At 41.9% G+C, this 15,928-nt stretch overlaps 1 protein-coding gene across 5 annotated transcripts in view; it reads right to left on the bottom strand.

Moving 5' to 3' along the window:
- Nucleotides 1-14,761, bottom strand: part of GABRB2 (gamma-aminobutyric acid type A receptor subunit beta2) — a 237,378-nt gene extending 222,617 nt beyond the window's left edge. For 2 of the 5 annotated variants that reach the window (XM_002912516.4, XM_002912518.4), the window contains exons 1-3: nt 12,934-13,010; nt 12,686-12,777; nt 11,608-11,675 (exon numbers count right to left, since the gene is read on the bottom strand). In XM_002912516.4, coding sequence (XP_002912562.1) covers nt 11,608-11,675; nt 12,686-12,777; nt 12,934-13,010 — 237 coding nt within the window. Of the gene's footprint in view, nt 1-11,607; nt 11,676-12,685; nt 12,778-12,933; nt 13,167-13,253; nt 13,365-13,811; nt 13,867-14,256 lie in introns of those variants that run through there. The other 3 variants (XM_034656770.1, XM_034656771.1, XM_034656772.1) reach the window with 3 other exon arrangements.
- Nucleotides 14,762-15,928: the final 1,167 nt, after the last annotated feature.

Genomic DNA, 15,928 nt, shown 5'->3' with positions numbered 1-15,928 from the left:
TGCTCAGCACAGAGTCTGCTTGAGATTCCTTCCCCTTCCCTCTCCCTTCCCCTTTGCTCCCCCTCTAAAATAAATAAATAAATAAATAAATAAATAAATAAATAAATATTTCAAGTATGTTTGATAATGTACGTTATATATTAGTGCATAGATAAATACACATCAATTGAGCAAATCAAGTAGATGGATTAAATTCTCATGATGCAACTACCATTTCTATCTAAAATAAAAAATAAAATAGCTGAATGAAGCATGGCTTTTAAAAACTACCTATTTAATTTTTAAAAACTTCATGGAAAAGTCTGTAGATAAACATTTTAAAAAATGTTTTTGATTCGATGGTCTTGTACCAATTAGGCACTGAATTATTGATCTTTAGAGGAGCAATCTTAAGATGCTTAATCACTGAGGCCTTACGTTTAAGCATATACTTCCAGAATTATAATCAGGCAGCCATAAATAATTTATAGGAAGCTATTCAGTGGCATTGTCTCTATATGTAAATGTGTGATACTATTATTACTAACCACCAAATAGCTACCTTTCTAAATAAGGAATAGCCAAATCATATTACCCTGAAATGTATATTAAAATATCAGTATTTCTGATTTTTTTCTGACAACTTAAAACTAAATAATTGATTTGGCTATTATTAATTTATCCATAGTATCAAACACTGTGCTAGGTGCTCATTCCTCCCCCATTTCACAGTCTGTTTCAACTTTTGTTCTTTCTAAATATTTTCATCATCTGTGTCAATAAAATTGGTGTGGAGACGCCAAAGCACATTTTATAAAAATAAAAATCAGAGCTGGAAAATGTTTTTCAACTTCCTCATACTTCCTCTAATGTCACCTGCCTTCTACTCTCTGTGAAGATGCTTCAGGTCCCCTCATCATGTCAGAGCATCCACTCAAGAATTTCCAAAGTCTCTTCTTTTTTTTTTTTATAACTTTTTTTTTTTTAGATTTTATTTATTCATTTGACAGAGAGAGAGAGACAGCCAGTGAGAGAGGGAACACAAGCAGGAGGAATGGGAGAGAAAGAAGCGGGCTCCCAGGGGAAGAGCCTGATGTGGGGCTCAATCCCAGAACCTCAGGATCACGCCCTGAGCCGAAAGCAGACATTTAATGACTGAGACACCCAGGCGCCCCTCCAAAGTCTCTTCTGCACAACTGTCAAGGTCCTGTGCAATTAAGCTCACGCTACGTATTCATACCCTGCATATTCATACCCTACATAGGCACCCTACCATTCCAATACACTCACATTAGCTGTAAAATCTTAGAAATTATATAATCCGTCTAGTTCTTAGTTGCTGCATTTGTAAAAGAAAGTGATAATACTATTATCTAGTTCATAGGGTTTTTGTGAATATTAAGTGAGATATACACACCATAAATTTATATTTTTGCAATATTATTATTGCTAACATGTAATGATTTTCTTCATGTTGTCTACACACTGCCCTTTCCCACAGAACTGCTATTTCCCACCTATTCAAATCGCACTGGTCCTGTTTGTTCGGCTCAACTCTCTTTCATGAAGTCTTCTACAAATCCACCCACTCTGACCACTTAGCTTGTTATTGTTGCAAAAATCCACATTTTACCTAGAGGCCAGTCAGTTGCTGTAAAATTCCTTTATTAGTGATTGTATTAGCTTCCAACTTCACTATATAATTACTGTTCCTCAAACAGTGGCCTTCAGATAGTGCCCGTGTCAGTCATGCAGAAAGCTTTTAAACATGCAGATTCCTGAACCCAATTCCAGACCTACTGAGTTGGACTCTGGATATGGACCTTAAAATATGAATATTAAGACTAGACTCAGGTGGTTCTACTGTAAGGGGAAGTCTGAGAATCACTGTAAAAATTTGGTTCTCAATTTTTTATTTTGATTTTTCTACCTGAAAGACACACCACTCACCTCTCCCACTATCTGAAATATTCTTCTCTCCATCTACCCTCACCTCCCTCTTCAGCAGTAAGATTAAGCTTTCTTGATTCTAGACTCAGCCCCTGTGTAAGAACCATTTCACATCCTTCCACAATCTAGCTTAATTGGCATAGTGCTGCTTAAGTTAGCACTTGATAAATATTTCCTTGTAGCTTGATGTCCTGGAGTCCTTCAACTACCCATTCAACAAATTCATCCATTCCATACCTGTCGAGCACCTATTAATTGTCAGGCATTGTGGTAGGTACTGTCCATGCATCTCTGATCTTCTCCTATCACTTACTTTTCTGTATCACTTTTCTCAGATATATGTAGATTCACCTTTAAAACTTCATTAATTGTTGCTATTGTGTTAGGAGAGAAGTTATTTTATCTTCAATTGCCAATTACTTCTAAGTTAAGACCTCTTGGCAAGTAAGTGGGCAGTAAGTGCCAAATTATACAACAAGGAAAAATGAGACTTGGCATAAAAATGCAGATAGAATGCTAACAAAACGAGCACCAGCAAGAGCCAATGGACTAAAGACATTTCTATATTTTTCCATATAAATAGGGACAGGATAATATAAACCCATTTCCCTCCTTGTTTAATAAAATATGCATTTTGCAAATAAAATGTACAACTGGAAGCAACATATAAACCTTGCGTTTGTGGGCACCTGGGTGGCTCAGTTGTTTAAGCCTCTGCCTTCAGCTTGGGTCATGATCCTGTGGTCCTGGGATCGGGTCCCACATTGGACTCCTTGCTCATCAGGGAGCCTGCTTCTCCCTCTCCCTCTGCTCCCTTGTATATGCTCGTTCTTTCTCTCTCTCTCTTTCTCTCTCACAAAAATAAATAAATACTAAAATAAAATCTTGTGTTTGTGTCCTTTAAAAACTCATAACCATCCTTCCTCTTATTCCTCATTTAACTGTTTCTAAGTATTTTTGTCATCTGAAAAATGTAAGTTCATTTTGGAAAAACTGAGTAATATCAGAATAGAAACAGAGTAAAGAGTAGCTGTGTAAACATAAGTCAAGTTGATTTATAATTTTTTTAAATTTCCATTTATATGCTATTTAAATCCAGTTCTCTATTTTGTATATGATTTGTATATTATTGTTAATGATGCATAAGTAAAAGTAAATATGTTTATGTTCAAATAATTGATAGCTAGAATTAAGACTAGTAATCTATAAAATGTATTTTTAAATTGTTTTTGAAAAAATACAGAGTGAATAAAAAATAAAATGTCGGTATACTCATGTGTATGTTTGTAAGATCAGAGAAAAACACACATCGGTTCACATTAGTGGAGGTAGAGATGCGTATTTTTTTTTAAAAAAAGCATAATTCTGTAAAAATATTCATGGTGCATTAAGTGAAAATGTAGACTATAAAATTCTCTCTACAAAATAAGTGCAATGTGTCAAATATGAATAAACAAATAGATGAGAACTAGAAGGTAATATAGACCAATTAAAGTACAGTTTTAATGAAGTGATGGGGGTGTGGATAATTTTTGCTTTCGATGTTTGTTGGCATTTTTAAAATTGGTTTTGTCACAAAGTACCACCAAACATAAATGAAAATCGTGATTATGCAAAAGATTATTGAGAAAAGTCTCAACAACAAATCTCCTCTTTTCTTTTTGGTTGGAGATAAAACCACAACACCATTCTTTACACCAACGGTTCTCAACCAAGGACAATCCCCTTACCCTACATGACACATTTAACAATTTCTGGAGACATTTTTGATCTTCACAACAGCAGGAGTACTTCTGGCAGCTAGTCGGTACAGGCGAGGATGCTGTTAAACATCTTACAACACACATGACAGCCCCCTTACAACAAAGAAGTTTCTGGTCCAAAGTGACGATAATGCTGAGCGTAAGAAATCTTGCTATAGAATGATCAGAAAACAAATCAGTGCCCTTCCCGAAAAATTAACATATACACATGCCCCTCCCATACAGCTAAGGAAAACACTTTATCTGACTTCCATTCTTAAAGGAATTCCCACAACCATTTAATTATTTGAGTGGGTTGAGAGGAGTGCACAGAAGTACCCATGATACGCTACAATATGAAACCTGAGATATTTCCTTAACCTCCTTTCTCTTGCAGAGTAAGCCCATAGTCATGTATTTATTTCACGCCATAGTTAAGCAAGAGCATTGTTCAGGGTACCCATAAAGAAACAGCAAAAAAAATTGTTCTAAGAGTTAACCAAGAAAAAAATAGATTTATAAACTGTAATATCAAATGGCATAGATGTTTAAGAGTAGGTAAGTCTTGGGGCGCCTGGGTGGCACAGCGGTTAAGCGTCTGCCTTCGGCTCAGGGCGTGATTCCGGCGTTATGGGATCGAGCCCCACATCAGGCTCCTCTGCTATGAGCCTGCTTCTTCCTCTCCCACTCACCCTGCTTGTGTTCCCTCTCTCGCTGGCTGTCTCTATCTCTGTCAAATAAATAAATAAAATCTTTAAAAAAAAAAAAAAAGAGTAGGTAAGTCTTCTAGACATGTAATCTTTATAATGAGTCTCATTTACACTACGTGGGATGGAGGAAGGAAAGATCCAGGAAGAAAAGAAAAAAAATTCAACCACCTTTAAGAGAATTATTTGCAAGAGCAATTTATCAGAAATCAGAAAAATGTGTTCTCAATGGAAAGAAGTTCAACTGAAAACGGCCTTCATAATAAAAAAAAGTAAGGAAAAGGTGTGGTCTTTTAACATAGTGTCCACCCACAGCCCATAACCACTGAGTTTATGGTTCTTAAACATATACCAGCCAGTATTTTCTGACAATTATTGGCCTTAATGGTTATCTGACAGATTCTTCTGGAGCAACAAGAAAATTATTCTCAGTACCCATTCATAATGAAAGAAATTATGACACAAGAAATATCCTGAATTCGTCAAGGTCTTATGTAAATCTTCCTTTATTACATGGTTTAAATTATGCTCAATAGATGTAATTTAACATATTAGTTTCTCAAGGATGGGGACCATTTCTTACATTTAATATACACTGAATAAAGTAGCTACCTGGAATCACTTTAATGAATTAAGATTTTTTTTAAGGTGTAAAGAGTGAGGAATATCATCTTATGAAGGATTAGTTTTTCTGGTCTATCCACTATTTCAAATAAATAGAATAAAAACAAACACTACAACAAAACGGGGTCCTCAAGGGATGAAAATGATTTTTCTTTTTTAAATGAGGCCTTGCTACGTTTAAAACTGCAGTATAATCATATGGCTAAGATTAAGGGGTGTGAAATCAGTCATTTGCTAGCTGTGTGACCTTGAGCAAGTCACTTAACCTCTCTGGGGTTCAGGTTCCTCTTTTGCAAGTAGGTTGATACTAGCCATCTCACTGTTTTTATAGGAAGATTTGATGAGATAATGTAAATCAACAGGATACTTACATGAGTTAAAAATTCAATAAGCATTAACTGCAATTATTTTATTACATTAGTGTTATGATGACAATGAAAAATGTTGGGTACCGTACAAGAGAGGGAAAGGGGTAAGAGAGTGGGAAGGAGAAGAAGAAAAAGGAGAGAATATGACAGCTTGCTAAAAGTTGGGTAGGAGGCCTCCTTCTAAGCATAATTTATTTAGAATTAAGTGTGCCTGTGGCCAGTGAGTGTTCCCATACCCTTCACTATGCCTCATGCTTCCTAGCCATCCTTCTAAGTGTCCCAGGTAACCTCACTTACCCATTCTCCACAGAAGCCAATTTTAACCTCCTCTACTTTCGACAGAAAGGGTCTCCCATGTCAGAGAGAATAGAGAGGTCTTCCATCAAGCAAGCCTTTAGCTTCCTGTCCTGCCACCCTACCTATCCCTTGCATTGTATCTGCAACCTCCTCCCTTTTAAAGGAAATTTCTCCAAATTATATATCATCCCTTTTAGCAATTACTCTTTCCCTACTGCCCTTCAGATTCAAATTTTTCAAAAGTATAGTTTCGAACTACTAGACCACTCTAAGTTTACCGGAGAGCTCCTGTTACTACTATACTTGGGAGCTAAGTCTGAGAGCTTATTTCAATTGATCATTGTGGCATGCGACACTGCTAACCACTCTCTTCTTCCTCTTTTTTTTTTTTTTTTTAAGATTTATTTATTTTTGTGAGAGAAAGACAGAAAGGGAGCATGAGCAGGGGGAGGCGCAGAGGGAGGAGAGAGAGAATCTCAAGCAGACTCCCAAACAAGCAAATGAGGTGGTCCTATCCCACAACCCTGAGAACATGACCTGAGCCGAAACCAAGAGTCAGAGGCTTAACTGACTGAGCCTCCCAGGTGTTCCACTTTCTTTTTTTTCTTAAAGGGTTTGTTTTTGTTTTTTTTTTAAGATTTTACTTATTTATTTGACAGAGAGAGACAGCAAGAGAGGAAACACAAGCAAGGGGAGTGGGAGAGGGAGAAGCAGGCTTCCCCCTGGGCAGGGAGCCAGATGCGGGGCTCAATCCCAGCACCCTTGGATCATGACCTAAGTCGAAGGCATACGCTTAATGGCTGAACCACCCAGGCGCTCCTCCACTTTCTTCTTTTTGAAACTCTCTTGTACCTCAGCTTCCAAAACATTCTAATCTTCAGGCTCTCTTTCTAACCCTCTGCTACTTAGCTATTTATTAATCTTTGTGACTCCTTTTCAATATTCCTCCGCTTAAATTACAGTGCTCACCAGATCTCCATTTGTAGCTGTCTTGTCACTTTCCCTATTCAATTGTACCCATTCATACTGTTGTAAGTACTACTTACATGCTGACAATGTCCAAGTTCATCTCTCTAGTCACGACTTTTTACGTAGCTCTAGTCCTGTATTTTCAAATCTCCAGTGGGAGATTTCATGTCTTTAGAAAAGTCAACATACCCAAACTGAGCTCACTGTCTGTCCATATGCCTAATCCCCCACCCCGCCTCCAACTTGGCTGCCCTTTTTGTGTCCTCCATGTCAATAAATGGTGCCATCAGAAATCTGGGATTCACCAAGTCCTTGTATTTCTACCTTGTAAATGCCCCTGTTTTACATCTTTTCTTTTACATCCCTGCCTCAATTTATCACTCTTCCTGGATTTTTGCAATGAGTTTTCATCTTATCTCCCACCTTTAGATTTTGCTTAACTCTGTATTTCAGAAGCATCTTCCTGAAGTGTGAATCTGTTCATGCAATTCTCCTAGTCACATCCTTTCATGGGTCTCTACAGTCTTCAAAACAAAATTTAAACTCTTCAGCAAGCTGCAAAAATGATCTTTATAGGTTAATCACTGCTTATGATCTCAATACCAGCTCTTACCACCTCCTTACTCCCACTCCCAACCCCAGCCATTTAATGCTACTTGCAAATCCTTAACCCCATTTATCTTTCCTGGTTTTTTTCTTCTATTTGCCATTATTTCTGCTTGGAACATCTATCCATAGCCCTCTAACCCCATCTTCACCTAGTAATTTCTATGTAATATCTCAGTATTCTGTATTCCCAATATACCCTGTTTATTTCCTCCTTCAAAGCACTTATAAACCTGCATTGTGATTCTTTCTACATTGGTTAAACAGTGAATGCCTTGAATTTGAGGCCTATGAGTCTATGCTCTGTTTCTCCCCGTTTATGGTACAGTATCTAGTGAATAACAACAAACTGCTGCTATGAAAACAAACAGTTCACCCAATATTTGCAGCATTCACAAGGAGTCAAACATCCAGCCAATCATTGCGTATAGAGCAAAATCACATGGGGGGATATACTATAATTCTGCCTACATGCAGTTTATAAACAGGAATCAGGAAGCTAGAATGAATATGTAACATATATAGCAATTTGAAGCGGCAAATACCAAATGAATGGTGAAACCAACAAGTGACAAAGGAACCCATGGGAGATATAGACCACTAGGTACTCAATTGGCTGCTCATAAAAAAAGTTTTAGAGAAAAGAGAAGTATAAGTATAGTAAGAGACTACAGAAGAATTAAGAATAGTGAACACCTACACGCTGAGTTTCATCAGGTCAGGAGACAAATCAATCTTGTTCATTGCTCTGTCTCTAAGGCCTAACAACATGGCTGGATCATAGTAGCTGTTAAGTACGCATTTGTGTTGAATTGAATTTTAAACTTTGCATCTGGTGATGCAAGAAAACATCTGTTAAAAAAAAAAAAGAAAGAAAAGCAGCACTTTTTCTCTTTCGCCATTCCATAAAAAGGTAATTTGTGTGTGTGTTTACTAGAACTATTTCCTCAAAAGTGAAATATTGCTTCCCTCTTTGGTTGGCAAATGTGTTGTTTCAAGATGGAGAAGTATCTGATTTAAATGAAGAGAAAGCTATTTCGGTCCATAATTCTCAGAGCCAATTTTGGATCTTAAAATGCACTTTTCATCAAAGAGTCTTAACAAAAAGATTCCTGCCAATGTAACCAAGACATCTAAAAATATTTCATTCTAAAGCCAAGCTTTCCGCTCAGGAGCGTTCTAATTGAAATCACATTCTTGCAAATCTCTAGCATTGGGCCAGTGGTCACCTGAATGAGCTACCATCCTCACCCTCCTGAATCACACTCACGACTACAGGATACTTAGGAATTCTGCATTTTCCTGACATTTATGCTGGATTTCCAAGTTTTCCCGGAACTTCTTTGTACTCAACAGAGCTACTGTAATGAACCAAACCAGCAACACATATAACTGAGTTGGAAATCAATTTAACATGTCCCCTCTCATTTCAAACATAAAAATACCCTGAGACCTGGTAATATCAACTACTGACCCAAGTACATTTAGGGCACAGCTGGCGTAGATAGAGTCTCTTGACTGATAGCCTTTACTCAGTCTTCCACATAAGCTATGTTCATGGAATATCAATAGTTTCACATTTATTGTTTTATTAATTCTAGTAGTCACATGAGATAGGTAAAAAGAGACTGTGCCTGCCCTTTAACAGGTGAGGATACTGAGCCTCATCTGTCTGTGAATTCCCTCAGGATGACCGAGAAGCAGAACTAGTATTCAAGACTCTTGACTTGGTTTAGATATTTCTATTATTGTCATTTACCAGGAGCATCAAATTGACAAAGGTCTCTTCCTTCAGTACAAATGAGTCACTGACAATCTAAATGGGCTGATGTCTACCATCCCTTAAAGGAAGATTTGCTATAGTAAAAGAAAGTTACAATTACCAGAGGTCACTGGTCACAAAAGATAATGAGACAAAAACATGTATGTTAATTAATTTTGAGGTTTCATTTAAATAATCAATCATTCTTTCAGAACTAAAAATAATCAAAAGATACTAACACTTTTAGACCTGTATACAGGGGGCAATATGCCATGAACACCTTTTTTTTTTTTTACACACACCAGTGATGAAATTTCCCATCTGTTGCTTCAAATCAAATAAGCATACTTAAAAATAACATACATTGCAAAATTTTTCTTTGAAGGATTAATTTAAAGTCACTCCGTTAGCTGAAATAAGTGTTAATTTTTCAACAAGTAAAAATGTGTCTGGACAAGTCCACATGTGTTAGCAGTAGGCTAAGAAAGGAAGCTGGCATGGGATTTTTAACACTTGGTTCTAATCATTAATGCTACAGTACTGGCCTATTTACAACCTGACATTTGTTTTTGCACTTTCAACATCCCATGATTTTTCAGCAACAGTAAACAGCTTTAAGACATGACACCTCGCCTTAGCTGGTGTCTATATTTTGACTAGCAGGTCTTGGCATTGTGTCCAGCTCAGGTGCCTCCCCAAAATGCTGCATGCATTTCAGGGGAAAAAAAAAAACACTACTCTAAACAACTGGGGGATATAACACATCTAAGTTCTTAGCTGACCTCTCACAGCAACTTCTAACCCTCTCATCATCTGTTTGGACTCTATTTCCTAATTGTTCTATAGAATACCATTTTGTGATGTTGTTATGTAAAAGCAACATAAATAAATCAAAAGGCAAGAGAATCTAATTTAACCACACGTAGGACACACAGAACCACACCTGATTTCTATACAACTTTGTTTCTAGCAACACAATTTAGATTCATATGTTTGGGACTTGGGAGATACCCACATTAGGACATTTTTAAATTGTTATGGTAAAATTCCAAATTTAAATTGATGAAAGACCTCCATAATCCCACAAAAGTGAATATTTGTGTATCTGAGAAATTAGTTTCCCAAGGAAGACGTATTCTCTAGACTACGGGGGATTTTCATAATATGTGGGAAATCTGTGGTTCTGAATCACCTAATATTGTCTCATTCTGTGTATCCTATATATCGAAAACCTCCCCAATAATTAGAATATAAGAAGATACACATGGCATTAAAACATTGCTGAAACTGTTGAATATTCCCTGGAGTAGTCGTGAGATGTTTTATAACCTTGTGATGCCTCAGGATTATCAACTGTCTTTGGAGAGCGTATAGGGAGAAGGCTGGTCTTGAGCTTGGTCTCTATTTGAATTCCGAGAATATGAAAATTTGCATAATGTTGAGAGCATATCCACTACCTAGTACTTTGACTCTCTTAAGTTACTTAATAAGTGTCCTAACTTTCAAGTCCCCATGGCTGGCTTAGAAGTGTTTTGTATAAAACTTCACACAGGACATCCTCTTATTTAAATAGTTCATTTCATTTCTAGGAAGAACTATGCCACGACACGATCTTCTGAAATGTGTTGTGTGCTTTCAGGATTGAAAGTAACACTTACATTCAAAGGTGGCCTTTCTAGAGAGACTTTTCCAAAGGAGAAAACTTCAAAAACAGAGTAGAAAAGTCACTGGAGAAACAGGTAAGCAGCCCAAGTAATGAGGGGTATCTGGGACACTTAATGTTTTGTATGTCTGCAGTGCCCCAACAAGGGCAGCAGGGGGCGCTCCTGCATGAAGCAAACCCCCCACAAGTGTTCCTGGTCGGGAACACCGAGGCTTTTTCTCTTAGCATTTGCCCCAGTCCAACAAGGTAGCCAATAAGGAGTGCTGTTGTCCATAAACTGTACAAGCTTAGAATATGAGGTGAATAACACTGCAGAAGTGACTGGCTAGGGCGCATGGTCTGAGCTTGCCTTTAGAAAATAGGGTGACCAAGTTTTGTTATTTATTTTGGTGGGCAGCCCACGTTAAAAGAGCTGGTGAACAATTGTGGGAGGAGGTGATTGCCATCAGCTGTAAAGAGGCCATCTCTGAAAGCAACAAGTGGACATCAGTATCCCAGGGTCATTTATTCAGCTTCTTTGACAGTTTAGTTTGTAGTTATATTCCCTGTGAAATATCAAATCAAAACGTTTCCCTCTTTTCCTGACCCCACCCCAAACTCAGAAAATGCTTGATGAATCTGGTTTCCCACTAAGCCTTAAGACATGTGGCTTCTGCAGGGGATCTTCTGCATGTTGCTGTGTTTTGCACGTGAATTATGATGCATTTTACTTTCTCTGTGCCAATTCCCAAGTATCCAAACCAGGTCGGAAAAATCGTTAGGGACCAAAAGCAAAGGCTTTGAAACCTCAAACACAGGGGGCTCCAAAGCAAAATCCCAGCCCTCAGCCCCACTTCATACACATACTTATGCATACACCACCCCCACGAACCGGCTCCTTTCTACTTCCTGTCCCCAAATGAAGGTCTGAGGAGACACAACTATAAATCTCAGTACTCACCATATTGACTTCGGAAACCATATCAATGCTGGCGATGTCAATGTTCATTCCCACGGCCACAGGGGGACCTGAGAACCAAGATAGCCAGCCACGTGATTTCTCAGAACTTCATTCATTCTCAGCAAGAGTTGTCCCCAGGGCATGGGGTATTCTGCCTCAAATCCCTCCCCCGCTGCTCACCCTTACATTCTTCACTTCTCTGCTCCTTTTTAAAAGGAGTGCCTGGCACTCCTCTAGGAAATGCTCTATGGAACGTGTACACACGTGCCCTCGTGGAAGAGGAATTCCAATTCTATCTACATATGTAGATGTCTCAGTATGCGGAAACACACAACTCACAGAAGCCCCGACAAGCCCAGTCTAGCCCGAGGGAATTTTTATATATTGCACTAAAACCCCCTCCTCCTTCTTTCCACCCCCCTTCCGTAAAGCAGGTTTTAACTCTTTGAGCTTCCTAAGAGTCTAAACCAAAATTAAATGGGCACGTCAGTGTATCTAAGGCTGCAGCAAGAGGTCCCTAGCCCTTCTCCCACTCACCCTCCCCACCTTCTAGCCCTCCCCAACCCCTTCCCTCCCACCGCCCCAAGCAGTGGGGCTTTCAGGACTGGAAAACATCCAGATACCAGCCACTTTAAACCATTGCCAGAACTCTTCCAAAGTAGGCGGGCACAGGGGATTAATGTCACTTTTCAACCAATTGCCTGCACATTTTGTTCTCAAAAATGTTCACGATGGCCTCCAGAAAGCCAGGTTCTCTGGGCACACCATTAACTAAACTTAAGAGGTTTGTATCTCAATGAATCAAAGACAGTGAAGCCAAGGATTTCAGCAGTGGAGCTAAAGAACAGCAGTCACCTATACACTCTAAGAGGGTCTCATTGAAAGACCCTCTAAGTGCTGGATAGCAACAAATCGGCTTAAGTTTGGATCACTTGCTCAATATGGTAACACAGAGACACATTCGATATACTACGTGCAGCCAACAATGAGGGAAAGGGAAGACACGGCGCGCACAAAGCTCACAAGGCAGCTTAGGCTATAGCTGGGCTGTTTCTTATTTCCAAGGCAACCCCATTACCTCCAAAATCTGGTCTCAGACGAATGTCATAGCCTTTCAAGAGTCTATCCACTGTCTCTTTAACCAGCGACATATTACTAGGGTCATTGACACTAAGGAAAGAAAAGACAATAAACAGGCATCAATAAGGCAGCAGGCACAGCGTCTTCAGCATCTATCTGATCCTCACTACAGATCCCTGATCACAGAGGTATGCAGACAGAGCCCTTCAAAGTGAAATGAAAACGAGAAATGCTGGGCACACTTACCTCTGCGCACAGACAGCGGCGATTATTAAGGGGAATGACCAAATCCCACAGTAGCCCTTTTTCCGGACTCTCCACATCCCTTTAGTTTTTGATGGGATTGAGGGTTTCACTGAAGAGAGGAGATCCAACTTAGTCTGCCCAGTGCAGTAATTCTAATGTGAGGCGCATGCGCACGGTGTACCAAAACATCAAAGGGGCAGCGGCGGCTGCCTGGGACCGAGCAGATTTTCTCGCTAAGGAAAAAAAAAAAATTAAAGGGGAAAAAGGAAAAACATATATATGTATAACATATACATATTCGAATAATATAGGAAAGTTACCCCACAGGTGAACCCAGAGTAAAATCTTTGTTTTCCTTTCGTTAAGACAAAAACAACTAGAGCGTCTGGTAAGTTTTGGTAGTTCCGGGAGGCAGTTTTGCACCTCACGGGTTTTTGGGGCGTGTATGTGTGTTTCCTCTTAAATACGCAAAACCAGATAGGGAATTTAAAAGATACCAGGTGTGGAGTGCTAGTGGAAAAGGGGTGGCTGGGAGCCCACTTCTGGTATCAGCAAGCCTAGGAGGAGAGGAGTTTGAACTTTATTTCCTGGCGAATAGCATTCCCCCCTACGTGGGGCGAGATGTGTGCTGGAGATGGGGGTTGTGCGGTGGGGGATGGGGGAAGGGACGGTGGGTGCAGTAGTCAAAGGGGGAGGGAAGAAAGAAACCAATGGGAGAAGTGCTGAGCAATCCGTCGGATTTGGGGCGGGGGGTGTGTAGGGGAGTAAAGAATAAAAAAGAAACGGAAAAATAAAAAAAGAAAGAAAAAGAAAGGAAGAATAAAATGATCCCTGGTCTCTTCTAGGAGTCAAGGAGCAAGCTTTTCTTCACTACTCACGAGCGATTCCTTTCTCCTCCTCCTCACCCTTTGCCCCCTATTCCCAGAGAAGAAAACCTCGGGGTCCCGGTTTCTTGCCGTGTGACGTGCCTGACCCGCTAGTCCTGATTATTTATAGAAGGTGGAGGGGGGGCGAGGGGAGCAGAAAGGCAACGCTGTCTCTCCAGGTTTCTGTCTGATTCTGCATTGGGAAATTATTAGTGGGGAGGGTGGGGTTTGGATGAGGCGGGTGATGGGACATGCGAGCCTGGGGAACGCGGGTGGCTAGCGCCTGACCCCGGGTGCCGGGGGCAAGAGGGTTGGAGCGGCGGTACGGTGCAGCAGGGACAGGTGGCCCTGGGGGGGCGCCCCAGGCGGACACCCCCCACACACACACCCTCGGAGCACGCGCACAAGCGCGCGCACGTGCAGGCACTCTCCCAATCCGCCTCCCGCCGCTCCTTACCTCCCGGGCCTGCGCTCGCCGCCCACTCTTGCCGCGGGCGGAGCCGGGCCCCCGGAGCTCTGTCCCAGCTGGAGAGGGCGAGTGGCGGGTAGGGACACCTGGCTGTTCAGGGATTGAGTGTGGCTCGGGATGGGAAAAACCGGAGCGGTCCCCAGAAGGTGGGAAAATGAGGAAGGGGCCTAGGGGCGTCTGGGGGCCCGGCGTTCTCCTTCTGTCTCCGCTCCACCTCGACCTCGCTCCCCTTCCCAGGGCAGAGAGACACTCAGACCCCGAGGCTGCCTCTTCCCTCCCGCCTGAGGCTTTGCCCGGCTCCCCACGGCCGCCGAGCCCCGGAGAAGGCAGCGAGTGAGCTCGGCGGTTGGAGAGGGAGGGAGATACTTAATTCACGCCCGAAATGTTTCCTCAGCTCGAGGGAAAGAGACGTGCCACGGGTGCCGGGAGCTGCTTCAAGGCTGGGGAGTCTGGGTGTGTGAAGGAGCCCGAGCCCGAGGCCAGGACCAATGACTCTCCCGGTACTCCCGAGTTATTTTGGAGCGGGGGAGGAAGGAGGAGGGGGTGTAGGGCAGGTGCTCCCGCTGCCCCTTCCCCCACTCCTTGGTGAAGAACGGGAAAAGCAAAGCCCAAACCTACATTCTGGACCGAGAGCAGTTTTCGCTTCTAACTCCTATCGCTGATCATTGTTAACCATTAACTGAGCGCCTACTACTTGCTAGGAGTGCTTTATTTATTAATTCTTACAACAGTCCTAGGATTTAGCCATCACCTCAGTTCCTTCATGGATTTAGAAACAGGCGCACTGAAGCGAAGGAACTTGCCCAAGGTCACCTAGGAGGCTAGAGGTGGAACCCGAATGGGACTCCAAAGCCAGTGTCCCTAACCATTAGACTAGACACCCTTGGCCCCCAAGTCCGTGACCATAACGGTTGCTGGCCCTCAACTGCAGCAGAGCTCCCCGGGCCCGCGGAGCCCTCGGCGGCTGCGGGAGGAGCGGGAGCGCGCGGTCCCACGCTTGCCTGGCCCGAGTCTGAACGGAGGAGAGGCGCCCGCCGCGCGCAGCAGCTGCAGTGGGCCGGCGGTGCTCCGCAGGCTAGCAGCCTCCGCAGCACCCGGGACTCCTCAGGGTCCTGGTCCCAGCCAAGCTCCTGACCCATTTACCTCTTGACCACCTCCCTCCCTCCCCCTCACCCCGAGTGGGTCAGAGGGTCATCCTGGGGCGGCTCGGGAAATGACTCCTAGGGGAGGGTGGAGGCGGGAGGGCTTCGAGGCGGGAATCCGTCAGCTCCCCTAGGAGGGAACGCGAGCGGGAAGGGAGAGCTGTGTGCCTTCACTAGGGGAGTTTCTGAATTTGAGACAGGTAAAACAACGCCATAAACCATGCAGTTCTACAGCCTGGCGTTCTGCGGGGCTCGTAGGAGTCCGTTGAGAGACAGACGGACGAGGAGAGAGAAGGAGAAAGATGATATCCGTAACTCTCCCATCTGTAAGTATTCCGGTTGAGAGTTCCAAAGATAAAATATAGATCCATGGCAGAGGAAAACTGCCAGTTTTTCTCTCTTTTTACACTTATATACAGTGGGAATTCTTTACACAAGCTAACATATTGAAGGGAAAACAAAGTTTAGGTTACTAGCATTATATCCATAGGGATTCCTTAATCAGTTTGAACCCCAGC

This window comes from Ailuropoda melanoleuca, chromosome 3 (assembly GCF_002007445.2).
Source record: "Ailuropoda melanoleuca isolate Jingjing chromosome 3, ASM200744v2, whole genome shotgun sequence".
In the NCBI taxonomy this organism is placed as follows: Eukaryota; Metazoa; Chordata; class Mammalia; order Carnivora; family Ursidae; genus Ailuropoda; species Ailuropoda melanoleuca.
Note: the sequence above shows the minus strand (reverse complement) of the source record. Positions and strands in the feature narration are given on the sequence as shown.